Source organism: Giraffa tippelskirchi, chromosome 2, assembly GCF_054371585.1.
Source record: "Giraffa tippelskirchi isolate mGirTip1 chromosome 2, T2T-mGirTip1v1.2.pri, whole genome shotgun sequence".
Classification (NCBI taxonomy): Eukaryota; Metazoa; Chordata; class Mammalia; order Artiodactyla; family Giraffidae; genus Giraffa; species Giraffa tippelskirchi.
The window spans coordinates 156,472,119-156,491,015 of record NC_137276.1 but is presented as its reverse complement, the minus strand read 5'-3'; the positions used below and the strand labels follow the sequence as shown (position 1 = coordinate 156,491,015).

Sequence of the window (18,897 nt, the reverse complement as noted above, 5' to 3'; positions counted from 1 at the left end):
AAGGTTATTTAACACAATCATTCATTTTGAAGAAAGAGCTTGGAGGGGCATTTAGTAAAATGCCTTAAAATCCCCAAACACTTAAGAGCAAGTGATGGAATCATTAGTGAACCTTAGGGAGGTGTGGTCCAAACCAAAGGTCAGCAATAACTATGCCAGAATTCAGCACAGAGGCCAGTTAGCCCAGAACAGTATAACAGTAACAGCATCAATGGTAAACACTTACTAAGCCCTATGATATGTCAGGCTCCTACGATATTCTCTACGCAACTTCACAACAAGCCAAAGAGGTAAGCACAACAATAAATTCCATTTTACAGATAAGCAAACAATGGCAAAAAAAGGTTAAAGAGCATGATCATAGTCACATAGCTAGCAAGTAGGGAGTTAATTCAGGTACTCTGGATCAGCACTCACAGTGTTCACCATCATACTATGTTTTCCCTGAAGCTTTACTTCGTCCAGATGATGCAGTCAGGGAGGGTTTTCCTGGCATCCTCAAGGGCAGCAGGGTGAGTGTGAGACAAATAGCAAAAGGTAGCAATATCTGATCTGACTTCAAACTGCCATGATAAAAAGGGGTGAGGGTGTGGGGGAGCCTCTTGGGAAAGGAAGTTTGGGGTACATGATGAAAGCTAGACAAAACAGCAGTGGAATCACTTAATGAGTTCATTCTTTCTAATAAAAGGTACTTTGCCACAACCCCTGACACTTCTGGTGACATAGTCATTGAAAGTCATGAACGGGGAAACAGTGAGGAAGGAAACTGAGAACTCAAGCAGAGACCACCCCACAGCAGGGCTATCCACAGCCTGTTGCTGCCCATATTGGATATATATGTACAACACATAAAACAGGGGCTTGGCTACCTCCCACTGGACCTTTAAAACTAATAAACAGCCTTGATGCTTGCTGTTCTCTCTTGGCATGTGCTCTAAGGGAAACCCACTCCCTGTCCTGCCTCCCCAAATTACACACACTCAGTGACAACTGGTACGCAAACCCTATGGCTGCCCTGACATTTAAAGGACTATATGCTTCCAGTCTAGATAAAAGATAAAGTTTGAGTGGAAGCTAGCTAGGTCTACCAGAACAGGAGATTCAGAGCCACTCCCAAGCACATTTTCTCCCTAAATTCAGGTGCAAGTAGCATTTATAATTTGAGAATACATCATTATGACAAAAATTAAAAATAAAGAAAGGATGCAAGCAATAAAGATCCTTCCATATGGTAGAACTATTGAAAAAGAATACCGATATGGAGAACAGAAAAAAATCCAAAACTATAAAACAGGAGTTCCATAAGGAAGAAAAAGACAAATGAAAAAATTAAAACTCATTTTCCCAATGTCACAAGAAAATCTCCCTTAGCTAAATAAAAACTTGACTCCTCAGATCAGATTCAATGAATACTAAGTAGAAATACTAGGGTGAGGGTGAGGGAAGCTTTACCTAGAAATACTGAAGTAAAATTGTTGAATCCCACAAATACAACTTACAGATCAAACAATAAAAAGTTACTAAACTGGAAAAAGAAACAGACTTACATCAGATTTCTCATCTGCAACAATAAAGACTAAATGACACAAAGCAATAATATAGAAATCTTTGTTGAACATTGAGGTAAAGGAACTTGCAGCCTAGAACTCTACCTGAAGCCAAACATTTACTTAACTATGAAACTGAAAGAAAAACGGCTTCAGAAAATTTATCGCCCATGCAGCTTTTCAAAAAACAAAATTGATCAAGTACAAGAAGAAGAAATTAAAAAAGAAAAAGGAACAAAAAGAAAAAGGATGATGAATTCAAGAAAAAGGAAAAAAAGAAACAATGCAAATAACAAAAGCAATAGTCTATTAATAACACGGTGGTACAATTTAATATGAGAAATGATTCTCTTAAAAGAGGTGCTATAAAGTTTAAAATTTGCAACACATTCTCCAAACATCTAATAATAATTTAAATGAGACAGTGCTCAAACTTCTCACAGCCCCTATGTTGGGGGTGGAGCATATATGCATATCATAATTTTTCCTTGATAGAGAAACATGTTTGAAAACATTTAATCCATGTTAATGTTATTTGATTTATTTACATTACTAGAAGAAAAAAACATGTTCTACTTTTTAGACGTAGAAAACACAAATACATTTCAGCTTTGAAGGAATCACTAAGATCCTTGATGGGAAAGACAACATGGGTTAAAAATCTCTACTGACTCAGAAAGAACCAACTGAAGTTTCACTTAATTTGGGCAAAGGAAACTTTCTGAAATATGCAAACATTGTAAATTACTCTCTATAAAGGCACTGAGGAGCTAAAGTAAATCTAACCTCACTGGTTATCTCAACACACAACAGAACTGACCGCAACCAGTTTCCCCGTAAAATTTTTCTTCTCCATTGATCAGCCAACCTCTCACTGCTGAATGCACACATGTGTCCTAGATTATTTCAAGGGAGCAGCAGCGGTGGAAATGGGGTTGCTAGGGGTAAATGAGTGTGTGTGTACACATACTCCACTGTTGATCCCAGCGAAAGCGTTTACCTTTTTAAATAGATTCTTCAAAAAAACAACAAAGAGAAACTATGGCATTCCATGAAAAGGGTCAAATTACTCGAGTGAAACACTGGAATACTCCCCATCGACTCTCATCTGCTACTTTCAAAGAAGCTTTTATAAGTCTAGACACCAAAAATATCTCTCTTTTCTCATCTGAATACCCAATCAGAGGATGATTCAGAGCGAAAGAAAAACAGAAAAACCTCTGACATTTGCTTCTAGAAAGTCACACCGACCTGAGCCTTGTAGCATACCTCAAGAACCCACCAGCCCTGCTAAACATCCACTGACCTACATGTGTGGACCTTAAAAGGAGGAGGTACTCCCAAATCAAGCTGCTGCTGCTGTTGCCAGGGTCACAAACAATCCTACAAATCAACTAGGGCCCCTTGCGAACCCAATGCCCAAAGGAACAAGACAAAGGGCCAGGAAAAAATAAGCATCTTAGTCACTCCTCTGGTATCTTTCCATGGATCAAGATATCTTATATCCTCACTACACAGGAAGGATAAGCACCTCAGAGTGGATTAAAGCTTTTACTGACCATTTTGGTTTTGCTCGGGCAATACTGCATCTCTATTCTTAATTTTTATAGGTGGGATCTCCTTTTGCACCCAGACTCTTCCTTCCTCACCCAACTTCCAAGCAGCAGAAGGGATGCCCTCTGTGGTAAAGTATGTCCAAATCATATAAAGCAAGTAAGGCCTGCTGCCTATTTCTGTGAACTCATGAATGAATGTGCCCCCAGCTGGGGGCCTGAGTTTTCTATGTCTACAAGTAAAATTCTGTCATTCCATACGTATAATCATGACAGTACTAGTCTAAGGGTCACAAGACACCCAGTTAGTGTGTGTGTGTGTGTGTGTGTGTGTGTGTGTGTGTGCACGCGCGCTCAGTCATGCTCAACTCTTTGCAGTTCCAGTGGACTGTAGCCCATCAGGCTCCCCTGTCCATGGAATTTTCTCGGCCAGGAATACTGGAGCAGGTTTCCACTTGCTCCTCCAGGGGATCTTTCTGATCCAGGGATCGAACTCGAGTCTCCTGAACTGGCGGATGGATTCCTTATCACTGTGCCACCTGGAAAGCCCTCAGTGCCAGTTTATTTTGTGATAAATGAAACATATAAAATTGGTAAGTAGATAAATGACTACAATCCACTGCTTACCCTATATATTATGAGCTTTGAAATTGTTTTCACAAGAGTTGGAATGAGTTGGCATACAAACTTTTGGACACTGACTTTAAGATAAGACTATAAAGCATTTCAGAAATTTCTTCAGAAACAGACTTACAGACAAAGAGCACAGACCTAGGGTTGCCAAGGAAGGTGGGAGGAGGGTGGGGAAGGAGGTATTTGGAGTTTATCATTAGCAGATGCAAACTATTATATACAGAATGGATAAATAAAGTATTACTGTATAGCACAGGGAACTATATTCAATATTCTGTAATAATCCATAATGGAAAATAATATGAAAAAGAATGTCTACATATACACACACATACATATAAATAACTGAATCACTTTGCTGTACAGAAGAAATTAACACAACATTATAGATCAACTATACTTCAATAAAATTATTTTTTTTTAATTAAAATTATTAAAAAAAAAAAAGAAGTTTCTCTTCTTCCTTCTCTTTTCAACAAACTCTGGGCATTTCCGCCAAGTTCAGTGAACATCTCACATGACAATGTTTTCACTCTCTCCTCAGACTAGTGATCCTTTCAGGAGTTTTATGGATCACCCTCTTGAGGCAGACACCACTTATTTCTCTCCTGGTCTGACAGTTCCTTTGAATGCGCCTCATTTTCTAAGAGGGTAGGAAGAAAATTGGTGTGAGGAAATCATAAAGGAAGAAATTTCAGTTCAGTAACAGAAGACACTTTCAATACTTGGAGTAACAAGCAACGGACAAAACAGTCTGTTTTCTGAGCCAGAGGGGCTGGATTTACCCTAGCAAAGGTAGCCATCTTGACTGAATGAATGGAAAAGGAGATGGGAACTGGAAGGGTAAAAACCCCAGATAACAGACACATAAAAGCAAGCCACGGTCTAGGTCACACAGAGAGAGAGAGAGACAGGGTGAGGAGGTGTCAGCTGTCATGAAGAAAAGCCAAGTAAAGATGTCATAAAAAGAGGAAGTTAAATATCAGGTATGCATATGTGCTTAGTCATGTCCGACTCTTTGCAACCCCATGGACTATAGCCTGCCACACTCATCTGTCCATGGAATTTTCCAGGCAAGAATACTGCAGTTGGTTGCCATTTCCTCCTCTAGGGGATATTCTAGACCCAGGGATTAAGACCACATCTCTTGTGTCTCTTGAATTGGCAGGTGGCTTCTTTACCAACTATACCAGCTGCCAAGCCCCAGAAATGTCAGGCACCTGAACTCAAAGCCATCAGGTATCAGCAGGTAAGGCCCTGAGGAGCTAAAGGAAGTCTACCAGACAACTCAGCTATTTGCATAGAGCTTCCCACAAGGGCAATACGTTTTGTCTGATGGTATGCTAAAAGCACCACTTGGCATCCAGCAACAGACCTGGTAATGTCAACCTTATATTTAAAATAATAACAAACACCTGCAATGATTTCAGAATATTCTTCAAAATACTCTGAATTCTTATTCTTGTTACTTTATTACCTAAAAATCCATCCCGCCATCTGAAAATTAAGATGCTAATTAACCATCAAAGTTCAGTTAAACTGAAATTGTTTCCAAGAATCCTTCCTGCATGTCTCTAGTCATAGTTAATTTATTTCCCCCATCCTGTACCACAACATAAGACTTAGATTGTTCTTCTGATCAAAGCATGATGACTAAGTAATAATTTACCATGAAACATCTTAATTTAGAAGTTGGATATATATGCATCTCCCAAGTTTGAATCAGAGGTTGTAACTCATCAATCCCTTAGCCATCAAAATTGCCTCAGCCGTAACAGTTACCTACAAACATTGTGTTACATTGAAAAAAAAAAAATTAGGAGATTCAAACAACAGAAAGGCACTCAAGTTACGATCTCTAATTCCCTTGCGAGTCTGAAATTCTATCACATATTCTCTTTTTGAAACTACTCTAAACAACACTCTACACCTGCCCATTGGATAACTAAAATAGGAAGCAATTATCAACTGTGGCATCAAAGCAAACAAAGCTAACAGTCCCAAGATTGAGACTCAGGGCATTAGACCAGTGATGCCAAGCCCTATGCCCTTGTGCATATGTCTGACATATAGAAGGTATTCAATTTATCATGAATGAATGAAAAACAAACAAATGAAGGAAGTGACTGCTAAATGGTCATACAAGCCTTACAGGCACTGAGCTCCAAATGATTCTTACATAAAAAAAGAAAATCTCTCACTGACTTTCCAAGATTCATCTTTTCCCATAAAATGAGAACTCTTAAAACAAGAATTCTTGACACTAAATATCCACCTTTTGCAAAGGAAAAAAAAAAAAAAAATTACAGCTTTATATCAGAAATCCGGAGAGAAGAAAAATGCCAATACCATCTCATCTTTCCAAACAAAAGCATGTTACCCGTTCTTCTGAACCTCAGATCCTTGAGAGGCCCAAAGCAAAATCATGTGCTCAGTCAGTGGAAGGGCAGATCAGGAGACAAGATTTCTCAAAAGAGATCTGCCAGAAACTACAGGAACCACATCTTCTTGGATCTCAGTTTCCCTGTTTGCAAAGAGAGGGAAGTAATTCATTCAGCAAGTACTTGAAAAGGCTGTAACCAGATGCCTGGCGCCAGGGTTGGCCTCAATGATCTCTTAGGTACCTTTTAGCTCTGAAAATCTTATAATTCTTATAGTCACTCTTAGTAGAGGTACTTTTGGCTCTGACCTGAAAATCTGGCTGGAAACATAAACAGACTTCTACATAAAAACACACATTTACCAGCTATAATTTTGACTTGGCAACAGGAGTTTTCACCATTGGCTGAGAGAAAAAAGTGCAAAATTTTCTCTAGTGATTACATTACTCTAAGCTCAACTGTAGCTCGAGTATGAAGTTGGGGCAAATATGGCCAGAGTGGGGCCAAGCCTTTATCACATCACACACCACCACACAAGGAAAGGACACGCCTGCCTTCTTTTTAGTTTGCCGACAATCTTCCACATATTCAAGAACAACGTGCCTCTCTCACCAGATCTGCCCTTTTCCACTTGACAAACTCTGTTTTATTTTTTATCCTTCTTCCTTCTGTCTTATAGAGAATATAAGCCAACATGGCAACAGGCTCTTTGTTTATTTCTTTCTTTTTCAAAAACAAAGTCACAGCTTGGATACAGTTAGCAGGACAAGATCCATATAGAAAAAGGCTTTTGTAATTTATGAAAGCCCCATGTTCAATTTTTTCTTAATGAAACCTTTTGACAAACCTTATTATTATTCCTGCCTTTGTTATTTTTATATTGTGATCATTATAACATCAAAATATCTATACAATCATTATAATTTAGTACTTTCTAATCCATCTGTGTTTCATTCAATTATTAGAGACAGATATACAGTTATCTTATTTTTAATTAAGAGGAAAAGGGCCTTAGGGTGACCCACTCAAGATCATGAGACAAGAATAAGCTGCCCAACTAGTATTATATACAAGTCTTCTGTCACAAAGTCAAGCAAACTTCAGAACTCAAGATTTTAAATGCTTACAAAATAGTTACATAATTATTCAAGAGAGAATATAAACTAAATAAAGTGCTAAAGTGTTTAACTGTATAAATAAAACAATATGCAAAGAATAGCCCTTAGTAACATGTAAATTTCATAAGGGTAGAACCCTGTCTGTCATTTTTTGCTATAGAATCCCTAGTGTTATAAAGGTATGCACACAGCACGCAGAAATTTTTGTTGAATGAGTGAATCACATCTACCTTTGTCTCCCCCAGAATGAAATTTAGGAAAGTCATATAATGAACTGAACTAGTTAAGCAGTTACTTTCTATGGCTTTTCCTCTTTACAATTTATTGTGAGAAACCTTAAACATATACAAAGACAGAACAAATAATGAATTAAATCTCCCTGCACCCAACAATTATGAATTCATAACTAATATTTTCTCACCTGTATTCAAACTCAGTAGCTCCCTATTCTTATGATTTGTCTTTTTTTTATTGGAGTACAGTTGATCTACACTGTTGTGTTAGTTTCAGCTATACAGCAAAGTGCATCAGTATACATATATATATCTAGCATCCCAACAGTATTGTACGGAATATGGCTAGCCATACACATATACATATACATATTCAGTACACGACTGAAGCGACTTAGCAGCAGCAGCAGCAGCATACATATACATATACAGTATACATATACATATATTTTTAAAGTCTTTTGATTTTAAAGTAAATGCCAGGCACTATTCCATATCACTCACCAATCTTGCTGACATTTCCCTAAAAAATAAGGAATTTTTTCTTTCATATATCTGCAGTAACATCACCATCCCTAAAAATATGACATAAATACTATATGACATTATTATTTAGTTTTCCTTCCTGAGATAACTGGCATTTAACTGCTTAAACAGTGGCAGTTGGTCACCAGTAGCCCTATGTGATCACCGGCTGAGAACTTTTATTGTTGCTTCTGACTCCAAACCTGGGTCCCTACGCAGTGCTGGAGCATAATATTTCCAAACAGTCAATTCACACTATATGCATTCCTGACCTCATTCTGAAGAGAAAACTCTAAGAATTGTTGTTGTTGCTTTTGCTAGAAAGATGTTGTGGACCAATTAGTACCCACAGTGACCAACAGAACCTTAAAATACCAGTCTTACTCATTTAGAAAGCAAATGTCAGTGGATACAGAACAAAGGCAATAAAAAAGCATGGTTGTGTGTCCCCAGGATAACAAGAAAAAGTGAAATTCTCAGATGGCGTTCCTAAAGAATGGCTTTTACTTTCGAAATAAAATGAGTAGGTAAAAGGATTTCCAGGGCTTCAGTGTACAAGCCAGCAGAACTCTGAGGAGCTCGAGCTGGGCAGCTGGCATTAACGTGCCTTAGTGCTTTGTGAGATATCAAGCTTTCTGTAGGCTCTGGATGAATATTTATTTGCCACAGAAACAACCTCAGGATTCACGATTCCTAGTATTACTTACAAACATGACTTCAACCACAGATCTTACCTGTGCCCTAAAAGCACCATCATCAAGGGGTGGAGGAGGAGGGAAGTTTCCGGAGCCTGACGGGAGAGCACTGGAATCATCAAGAGGTGGAGGTGGGGGTGGAAGAAAGTCACCTACAGAAAGGAAAAACACATGAAGTTAACATGGGTGCAAATTTACAGAGCTCTTTTTACAAAATACTGACAGTCCTCAACTTATGATGGTTCCACCTTTATAAGTACCTGATTTTGCCATGGTTCAAAAGCAACAGGCATTCAATAGAATATGTAGTTCGAATTTTGGTCTATTTCGGGCTAGGCATATGCAGTACAGTACTGTTGGGATGCTAGGCAGGGCAGCAAACAGCTCCCAGTCAGCCGAGTGATGGCCAGGGTGAACGACCAATACACTTACAGCCATTCTGTACCCTCATAACCATTGTGTTTTTCACTTTCAGTACAGTGTCCAGTAAATGACCTAACATACTCAACATTTTATTATAAAATAGGCTTTGTGTTAAATGATTTTGTCCAATCATAGGCTAAATGTAAATGTTCTGGGCATGCTGAACGTAGGTGAGGCTAAGCTATGATGTTTGGTAGGTTAGGTGCATTAAATGCATGTTCCACTTAACAATATTTTCAATTTACAGTGGGCTTTTCAAGATGTAATCCCATCATAATTGAGGAAGATTTGTATTAGCTGGTATCTAATACAATTGGATTAAAGAGCCTCTTGATGAAGGTGAAGGAGGAGAGTGAAAAAGTTGGCTTAAAGCTCAACATTCAGAAAACTAAGATCATGGCATCTGGACCCATCACTCCATGGGAAATAGATGGGGAAACAGTGGAAACAGTGTCAGACTTTATTTTTGGGGGCTCCAGAATCACTGCTGATGGTGACTGCAGCCATGAAATTAAAAGACGCTTACTCCTTGAAAGGAAGGTTATGGCCAACCTAGATAGCATATTTAAAAGCAGAGACATTACTTTGCCAACAAAAATACGTCTAGTCAAGGCTATGGTTTTTCCGGTGGTCATGTATGGATGTGAGAGTTGGACGGTGAAGAAAGCTGAGTGCCGCAGAATTGATGCTTTTGAACTGTGGTGTTGGAGAAGACTCTTGAGAGTCCCTTGGACTGCAAGGAGATCCAATCAGTCCATCCTAAAAGAGATCAATCCTGGGTGTTCATTGGAAAGTCTGATGTTGAAGCTGAAACTCCAATACTTTGGCCACCTGATGCGAAAGGTTGACTCATTGGAAAAGACCCTAATGCTGGGTAGGATTGGGGGCGGGAGGAGAAGGGGACGACAGAGGATGAGATGGTTGGATAGCATCACCGACTCGATGGACATGGGTTTGGGTGGACTCCGGGAGTTGGTGATGGACAGAGAGGCCTGGCGTGCTGCGATTCATGGGGTCGCAAAGAGTCGGACACGACTGAGCGACTGAACTGAACTGAATACAATTGCTTTGTAATTGGCTTTGAGACATAATTTTTTGTCCTACATAGCAATTATTCCCTATCTTACTTCTCCTCAGTTTAATCAGCAGCCTGAACTGTCGGAAGAATGACGACCAGATGTAACACACAGAAGTGATGTAAAGCTAGAGTGGAAGGACCAAGGACATTCAGCCAGGATAGGCAAGGTGCTTGGGGTGGTGGATTACTGAAGTCTATGAGATGTGTTGTTTGTTCTCAATATATTTTCAGTCAATTAGAGAAGGAAAAAAATGTATAAATAGGTAAGAAAATACAAGATGCAATTTATTAAGAATCTACAGGCAAACTCTTCTGGAATTTAAGACAAAGGAAAGTCCAGTTGGAAGAACAAGGAAGCTATACTGGCCAGATGGCTCAGTGGTAAAGAATCCACCTGCCAGTGCAGGAGATGAAGGAGACATGGGTTCAATCCCTGGGTTGGGAATATCCCCTGGAGCAGGAAATGGCAACCCACTTCAGTATTTTTGCCTGGAAAATCCCATGGCCAGAGGAGTCTGGCGGGCTATAATCCATGGGAACACAAAAGAATCAGTCACGCCTGAGTGCTTGCACACACATGCACACACAGAACGGACTTCCCTGGCAGTCCAATGATTAAGACTCTGCACTTCCAATGCAGGAAGCACAAGTACAAGTCCTGGTCCTAGAACTAAGATCTCACATGCCACAGGGCACAAAAAATATAAATAAATAAATAAATAGTCAATGAACATTATGATGTACAGCATAAGTTCATACTAGGCAGAAAGAAAGGAAAATAAAAATATAAAGGTTAGAAAAAATTAGGGCCTAGAAAATAAAGAGCAAATGACAGCATAACGATAGAAACGTAAATAAAATTGTGCTGTGCTGCACTTAGGCGCTCAGTTGTGTCCACCTCTTTGTTATCCCGTGGACTGTAACTCATCAAGCTCCTCTGTCCATGGGGATTCTCCAGGAAAAATACTGGAGTGGGCTGCTCTCCTCCGGGGGATCTTCCCAACCCAGGGATCAAACCCAGGTCTCCTGCTTTGTAGGCAGATCCTTTTACCATCTGAGCCACCAAGGAAGTCCAAGAATATTGGAGTGGGTAGCCTATCCCTTCTCCATGGGATCTTCCAGACCTAGGAATTGCATCGCAGGTGGATTCTTTACCAGCTAAGCCATCAGGGAAGCCTGCAAATAACAGTAGTAGGTCACAAAAATTGGAGCAGTAAGAAAATAAGCTTTTAAGTGTGTTCCACATCTGACTAAGAGTTTGAATTTTATCATGCATGCAATAAGGATCCATCAAGGATTTCTGAGAAGGAAACACTTCTAAGAATGTGATTTACTAAAGACTAATCTTAAAGTGTGTGCAGGACAGATTGGGAGAAACTGTAATAAGAAACATCCAATTTGGAGATCTATATACTATCCAGGCTTTAGGATACTGGGAAATTCAGCATCGCCATGGGGTAATGGTATAGAATCTTTTTAAATATGTTTTGCAAGAAATTATATTAAAAAAAGGAAACTTTCATTTTCTAAAAAAAAAAAAAAATATTTATATGTCCTTTTCCTTATAAAAATGAACTTTTTGAATGTTGGGGAATTGTCTCTCCTCAATGAATAACCAGCTTTTCCTTGCATTTCAGCTGTTCAACACTCAGAGATAGATGATAGTCCCTACCACTCAATGAGTCACTGCTGGATCATACCAAAACAGCACAACTTAGGTCTTTAGAAAAAGAAGAATCTAAATCTCACAGTGGAAGGATGGTGACATGGACTGGTTGTCCTGATACACCTTTGAGAGTGTTCACTTGAGCTCCATCTGCCTTACAAATAATAGTCTTACATAGAAAACAGATTTGCAGTTGCCAAGAGAGAGGGGGAGGTGAGAGAGAGAGGGGTTGGGAGTTTAGGACTGGCAGATACAAACTATTATATATGTAATGGATAGTAATCAAGGTCCTACTGTATAGCACAAGGAACTATATACAATAACCTGTGATAAACCACAATAGAAAAGAATGTGAAAAAGGCACATATACATATAACTGAATCACTGTGCTATACTGCAGAAATGAACACATTGTAAATCAACTATACTTCAATGAAATAATTTTTTAAAAAGTAACAGTTAGAGTTGGAAGAGTAGCTAACAGCTGTCAAGTCTATCTACCCCCATATTCAGGCAACCAAGATGTCAAACACACTATCTTTAGAGTACTCAGATTTGGGGGCTCTCACTATGCACCAGGCACTGTGCTCAGATTTTCCTAAGCGATGTCTTATTTCCAAAACAACTCTCTAGGTTGATGACTTTGAGACTTTAGAGCTCACTAGTATCTCTGGAAGGTCTGGTTAAAACCCAGATTGCTAAGTCCCACCCCTGGAAACTCTGACTCAGTAGATCTGGGCCAGGGTCTGATAATTTGCATTCTTAATAAATCCCCAGGTGATGCTAGTGTTACTAGTCCTGGGACCACACTTGGAGAACTACTGCATTAAACAAAGTGTCGAATTATTTCTACTTTAGACCCTACAGAATTGAGTTCAATGGCATGTCTTATAGAAGCATCTGTACTTCTCTTACCTGCCTGAGTGTACACATCTGGAGATATAATTTGTCTATATCCTTATTAAAATTATATGTCTCAAAAACCTTTATTAACCCCATCCAATAGTTCTATATTTGGCTAGGTACTAGAATCACCTAGGAATCTTACCTAAAAACGCGGATGCCCAAACTCTATCTCATACCAGTGCACTCAGGATCTTGGGGATGGGGAATGAAAATAGGAAGGAGAGGTCAGATACCCACATTCCTTTAAAACCCAGATAATTCTAATATGTAGTCAGAACTAAGAAAGAAACTCTTTGGCCTTCATGTGGCCAGACAGTGCCCTAAAAGAAATATTTAACACTGTCAAGTAAAAAGAATTGTCACCAAGATACTTTCCACCATTAAAAAACATCACATATGAGACTAAAACTCACAATAAAGTTTTGAGTGATCAGTAAAGAAGTCCAAGTTGATGGAGACTTGACGACCAAATTCTATTTCACAGCTTAATTTTCAGATTCAGTGTTTTCTCTGGACCTATATCTTCTTCATATTCAATTTAAAAGAGGATTTCTGAGCACCTTATTTCTGTCAGGGGAATTAAATACAGTGAGACACAGGTTGATGAGATTCTGGGAGAGTGAAAAGGAACCAAAAAAGAAAATAGAATTTGTTTGTGTAAAGAATTATCTTGTAAACAACACAAATCCAGACCATGTATTCCAGGCAAGATTAGGCAGACTGTTAAAGCCATAGAGATAACCTCATAATAATTTTCTGCTTATTTTGATGAGTTATTAAGTTAGACCAAAATTTTCCATTTATCAAGCTCAATTATCGGAGCTTCCCATTATGTTCTTTAAAGTGGAGCTCGTAGTTTAAAAGGATGTGTTTGTCAGTGTTTTGTTGCTAAGTTGTATCCGATTGTTTTGCAGTCCCATGGACTGTAGACTGCCAGGCTCCTCTGTCCAAAGAATAGTGGATTGGGTTGCCATTTCCTCCTCCAGGGGATCTTCCAGACCTAGGGATCAAATCTGCATCTCCCGTGGTTCCTACATCAGCAGATTCTTTGCCACTAAGCCACCAAAAGGATGTGGAGGAATGGGGAAATGTCTAGAAAATAGATATACACATGACAAAGGGCTAGAAAAGGGATTCTTTGAAGAGAAGCATAACTAGTTATGCTTAACTAGTTAAGATAGCTGGAATGCAAAACTCCTAGTAACTATTTTAAAAGAGACTTAGAACTCATGAGTATTCTGACTTAAGGTTTACTCACCATTTTAACAGGTAAGTCAACAGAAAACTCCTCTAAATTGCAGTAAGAATAATTTAGGCTTAAGAGAAAAGACACAATATCCATGTATAAGGAAGATGGCAAATGAAAAGAAACAGATATGTGTATACAAATGTAGGGGGATCCTTTCCTTGCCAGTAGATTTCTTCAAACAATGAAAGAGCATTTGGCTGACATGCTTGGGGCCAGAGGTGGTAGAGGTGGTGGTGATCCTCTTAGAGAAAAGCAGCTGGACAGAACCAGCTGCAAGCACCTTCCAACCAGCAATACTAAGCTGTCGACCTTCACATCAGTGCATCCCCTGTCCTCTGGGCTTGCTGGGGAAATTCAAGTGTATCCTCAGGCCCTGTGAGTTACAGGGGCATTGAATAACTCAAACAGGCAAGTCAAAAAGGAAAAAAAGGACACACATTAGGCAAATGGGAAATGCATGGTACATAAAACCTAAGAAAGAAACATGTGGTTTTATAAGAAGCAGAGTAGTCATAGACACATGTCTATAAACCCTGGTCCCTTCCTTACCCTTTTCCTCACCATCCAAAGCCTACCCAGCCTGCAAAATACATCATCCCTCAATTACCAGATAAAATGGTTTAGTGAAATACACAGCTGGAAATGGATCCTCAGAATTCCTTGGAGAGAAGCAAGGAAAGATCTAGTGTAAAATGCTCCACGTCATCCTAACTCATTCAGCTAATATTCAAAAGGTTTTTACTTTGTGCTAGATGCAGCACCATGAGACAGTTAAAGGGTGACTGTGGTACACAAAGTATTGTATCCCCGATTCCCAAACAGTACTTTATGCCAGTTTACATCAGAGAACAGCCTGTTGTGAATACCATTAACTTGAAAAGAGTGAGGAAAAACTCCCAGGAAGCCAGCTCTGTTTATTTTCTCAAGCTACCCTTTCTAGTCGAGGGGTAAAAATGGCAGTGGCACTGAGAACCAGATGTGGCCCCTTCGTAGTAGCTGAGTTTCACCCACTGTAGTTACTCTAGTAACATGGCTCAGGCATGTGTAAACAAAATTTGCTTAGCCCTTGGTAATACAAAGTCCCCCATTAGGGGAGAAACTAACAAGAATTTACCAACAAAGAAGATAGTACATTACTGGTTATATGTGACTGTAGTGCAAAAACACAAGGGAGTTAATTAAACTCAGATCGTCAATAAAGTCTCAATTAATTTACTATGGTTAACAACAACAACAACAACAACAAAAGCAAGCATCATTCTCTTTCTTCTTGATCCAAATATCCATGTAAACCTACATATACACACACACATACAGGTTCAGATAACAGCCCCTTTTGTGCCTCTTACACATTCTGTCAAAATATCTGTAATACTTGATTGCATTTGTGTTTATGGCCATTCTCTCCTAGTTAGAACTGAAACTTCTTAAAAAACAAAGCCCTCTCATAATGTATCTTTATATCCTCACCACCTGGAGTAAGTTTAGGGCCATATTATCGATCAGTAAACATAGGTTGAAAAACTAAATAAATAAAAAGTCATTTTAATCACTCAATTGATCTTTAAAAACAAAATGACCTGATATCTTAGATGCTTTTCAAACATCAATGTTCACATCACAAAAAAGATCTAGTTAAAATGTAGGCTTTGACTCAGCAGGTCTGTGGTGAGGCTTGGGATTCTGCATTTCTAACATGCTCCCAAGAGAAGCTGATGGAGATTCATGGACCACACATGGAGGAACATGGCTCTAGGGTTCTTCCAGCTGGCAGATGTTGGCTCCCTAACTTTCTTAAATGGAGACTTTTTGGTTGTTTAAGGAAAACCTAAGTTTAAGGGAAGTAAAACTACTTAGAAGCTCCTCAAATTAAGAATTTAAATTATGAGTACATAAGAGATTGGGCTGGAACACGCACACACAGAATAAAAATAACTATGATGACCAAATCATAAGCTTCAAGAAAAGACAGTTATTCTTTTCCATTAATAGTAACTAATAGAGAAAGGAAATACGTTCCAAAGAAAATAGCAAAGCTTAAAATGCACCCCCCAGTGCTAACCTTTACTTTGGAAAAGGTAATACTACCATCTCAGGTTCAGTTTTCCTCACCTCTTAAGTGAAGAAAACATTTAATAACAGCTACTTCACAGTGTCACTCTACAGATCAAATCAGTTAAAACTGAGACTCTGAACTATTTTTGACTACAACCCAGAATAAAGAAATAACCTTTGATGTGATGATGCAAAACTCCTATCTGGAGATATATAAATAAGTACATATATATCTGAAACAATGATTTCATGAGATCATACCTATTGCATGTAAGGCACATCGACATTTTCTATTTATTTATTTCAAAGGTGTGGAGAAGGAAATGGCAACCCACTCGAGTATTCTTGCCTGGAGAATCCCAGGGACAGAGGAGCCTGGTGGGCTGACGTCTATGGGGTCGCACAGAGTCGGACACGACTGAAGCAATTTAGCAGCAGCAGCAAAGTGACTGTGACCCATGAAAGGGTCTCAACTCACAGTTTGGACATTGCTGAGCTAAACTGCACGTAAGTGACATGTACAATGTGTATGTGATAGTGGTGACTTGTACATTTACACACAACAGATGACACTTTCGTTTTCTTTTTACTTATACACAAAAGAGCAGCTGAGTCTAAACTTGTCCACTCACTAGAGGAGACCAAGTCTGAAAAGATAAAGCTTTCTGAGCAAGGTTGAGTAAAGAGAAGAAGAGAGAAGATAAAATAAATGTGACAGGAGTGAAAAATCTCCGTGAGGTGATTGAGTTATGTCACAGTTGTTAACATTATCCTCATAAATAAGAGCCAATTTATTATGAAACCAAGCAGTTGAAGAATTCACTTACAATTTTACCCTCAAATACATCTTCAATTTGCATTTAAACATGTACCACCAAGAAAACTCTACCAGAAAGCACACTGAATAAAATATTTTAAAAATCAAGTATTAAAGTCTAGGACAGCAAACCTTTATTGTGTGGTAATATATATAATATATATACAGATTTGCCTATTTTATCATGGAGAATCTTTTAAGTAGATTCCCAAGAAATTGTTAGCAGCAAGTTGTCTCTAAGACGCTCAACTTTGTAACTTGGGAACAAGTGTGCAAGAAAAACTCATTTTTCATTATACAAATTTTTAACCGTTGCTCTATCCACTTATTTTAAAATAACACATACACACAATTCAGAAAAGAACTGTCAGTACCTGGAAATGTGCCACCTGCAAATGTGGAGCTACATAAGTTTTTAAAAACCACCAGGAAATACTGGGCTATGTACGGCAGAGATCAAGAAACCGCTGAGGGTCCCATTTAATGCATCACTTCTCAGTCTTCCCAATCTATTCACTACCCATTGGATCTAACTGAAAATATGAAAGGAACAGCCCTGATTTACTCAGTGTGTGGTTCCTATTACAGACAGGTTAAATCTTTGGCTTATTCCCAGAGCCATAGCCTAAGTACCATCTCAGTGTGAGCACGGATCCCTGGCCTGGATTCATGGAGCATTCATAGAGCTACTAATAAAGGAGTTCCTGAATTTCCATTTCGTTCTTCTTCCTTAAGTGTGCAGCCCCTTTGTGAACTCACTGGCAGAAGTGATAATTATCAGGGCAAGGCTGGGCATCCCTAGTCCCCTGTCCTCATTGTCATCAAAATAGCAACAACACTGCCCCCTTAAATGACACATCTTCATCTGTAAATGAGATGATAATGTGACTTCAACCAAGTAGCTTCAGTTCTCTAGTTTTCAAATCAAACATTTTCGGAGTTTAGGCTTTTATTATATATAATTATACATTAGGAGAGTACCCTTTCTACTTTTCCTCTATTTTTACTATCTGCTCCTTAACTAAAAAAGCAAATTGTTGATTCCGGTAGTACTTAATTTTCTAAGTCATATAATTTAAATGAAAGGACTAAGATTAAAAAGAGCAATGAAACACAATATTGGTATAAGAGAGTATATGAAATTCAGCACTCCTGTATGCTACTTATATATAAATAAGAGCATTAGAGATAAAACTTTCTCAAGAAAATTTGGCAACAGGTATCAAAAAGCCTTAAAAATATTCATACACCTTGATGTAATAATACCAATTGTAATAAATTATCCTACTAAAGAAATGACTTAAGTGTATACAGGGAAGCATGTTAAAGAAACTTAACCAAAATGAAATATGATGGAAATGATCAGACTATTCATCGATAAAGTATGGGTTAAAAATGTCAACTGCAATCACACACTGGAAAATGGTGTGGCCATCAAAAATAATGATGTTGATCTAGATCTAACATTTATTTAGTCACTGATGGGTGCCTTCTATGTGCCAGACATTACTTTAGTCACCAGAAGGAAATCTCAAACAAACAAATAAGTAAAACAAACACAAAGAGCCGCACTCGTGGAATTTATACGCTATCAGACTGCTACTGCTGCTAAGTCGCTTCAGTCGTGTCCGACTCTGTGCGACCCCGTAGACGGCAGCCCACCAGGCTCCGCCGTCCCTGGGATTCTCCAGGCAAGAACACTGGAGTAGGTTGCCATTTCCTTCTCCAATGCATGAAAGTGAAAAGTGACAGTGAAGCCGTGTCCGACTCCTAGCGACCCCATGGACTGCAGCCTACGAGGCTCCTCCGTCCATGGGATTTTCCAGGCAAGAGTACTGGAGTGGGTTGCCATTGCCGTCTCCGATACGCTATCAGAAGACCTCTTAAAAATACATTACGTAAAACATACTTAGTATCAAATCTTGATAAGTACTTTATAGATATATAGGGCAAGCAAGGGGAAAGGGAATGCTAGAGTGATGATGGGAAGTCACAGTTTTAAAGAGAATAATTGGAAA

General features: G+C 38.8%; 1 protein-coding gene across 19 annotated transcripts in view; it reads right to left on the bottom strand.

Annotated features, from left to right (window-relative positions):
* The window catches only part of LPP (LIM domain containing preferred translocation partner in lipoma), a 728,299-nt gene that overhangs the window by 415,662 nt on the left and 293,740 nt on the right, over window positions 1-18,897 (bottom strand). For all 19 annotated transcript variants that reach the window (XR_014067544.1, XM_081536682.1, XM_081536595.1 and 16 more), the window contains one exon: window positions 8,725-8,837. Coding sequence is in view for 18 of the 19 variants with exons in the window: in XM_081536682.1 (XP_081392808.1) it covers window positions 8,725-8,837 (113 nt within the window). In the remaining variant the exon portion in view is untranslated. The remainder of the gene's footprint in view (window positions 1-8,724; window positions 8,838-18,897) is intronic.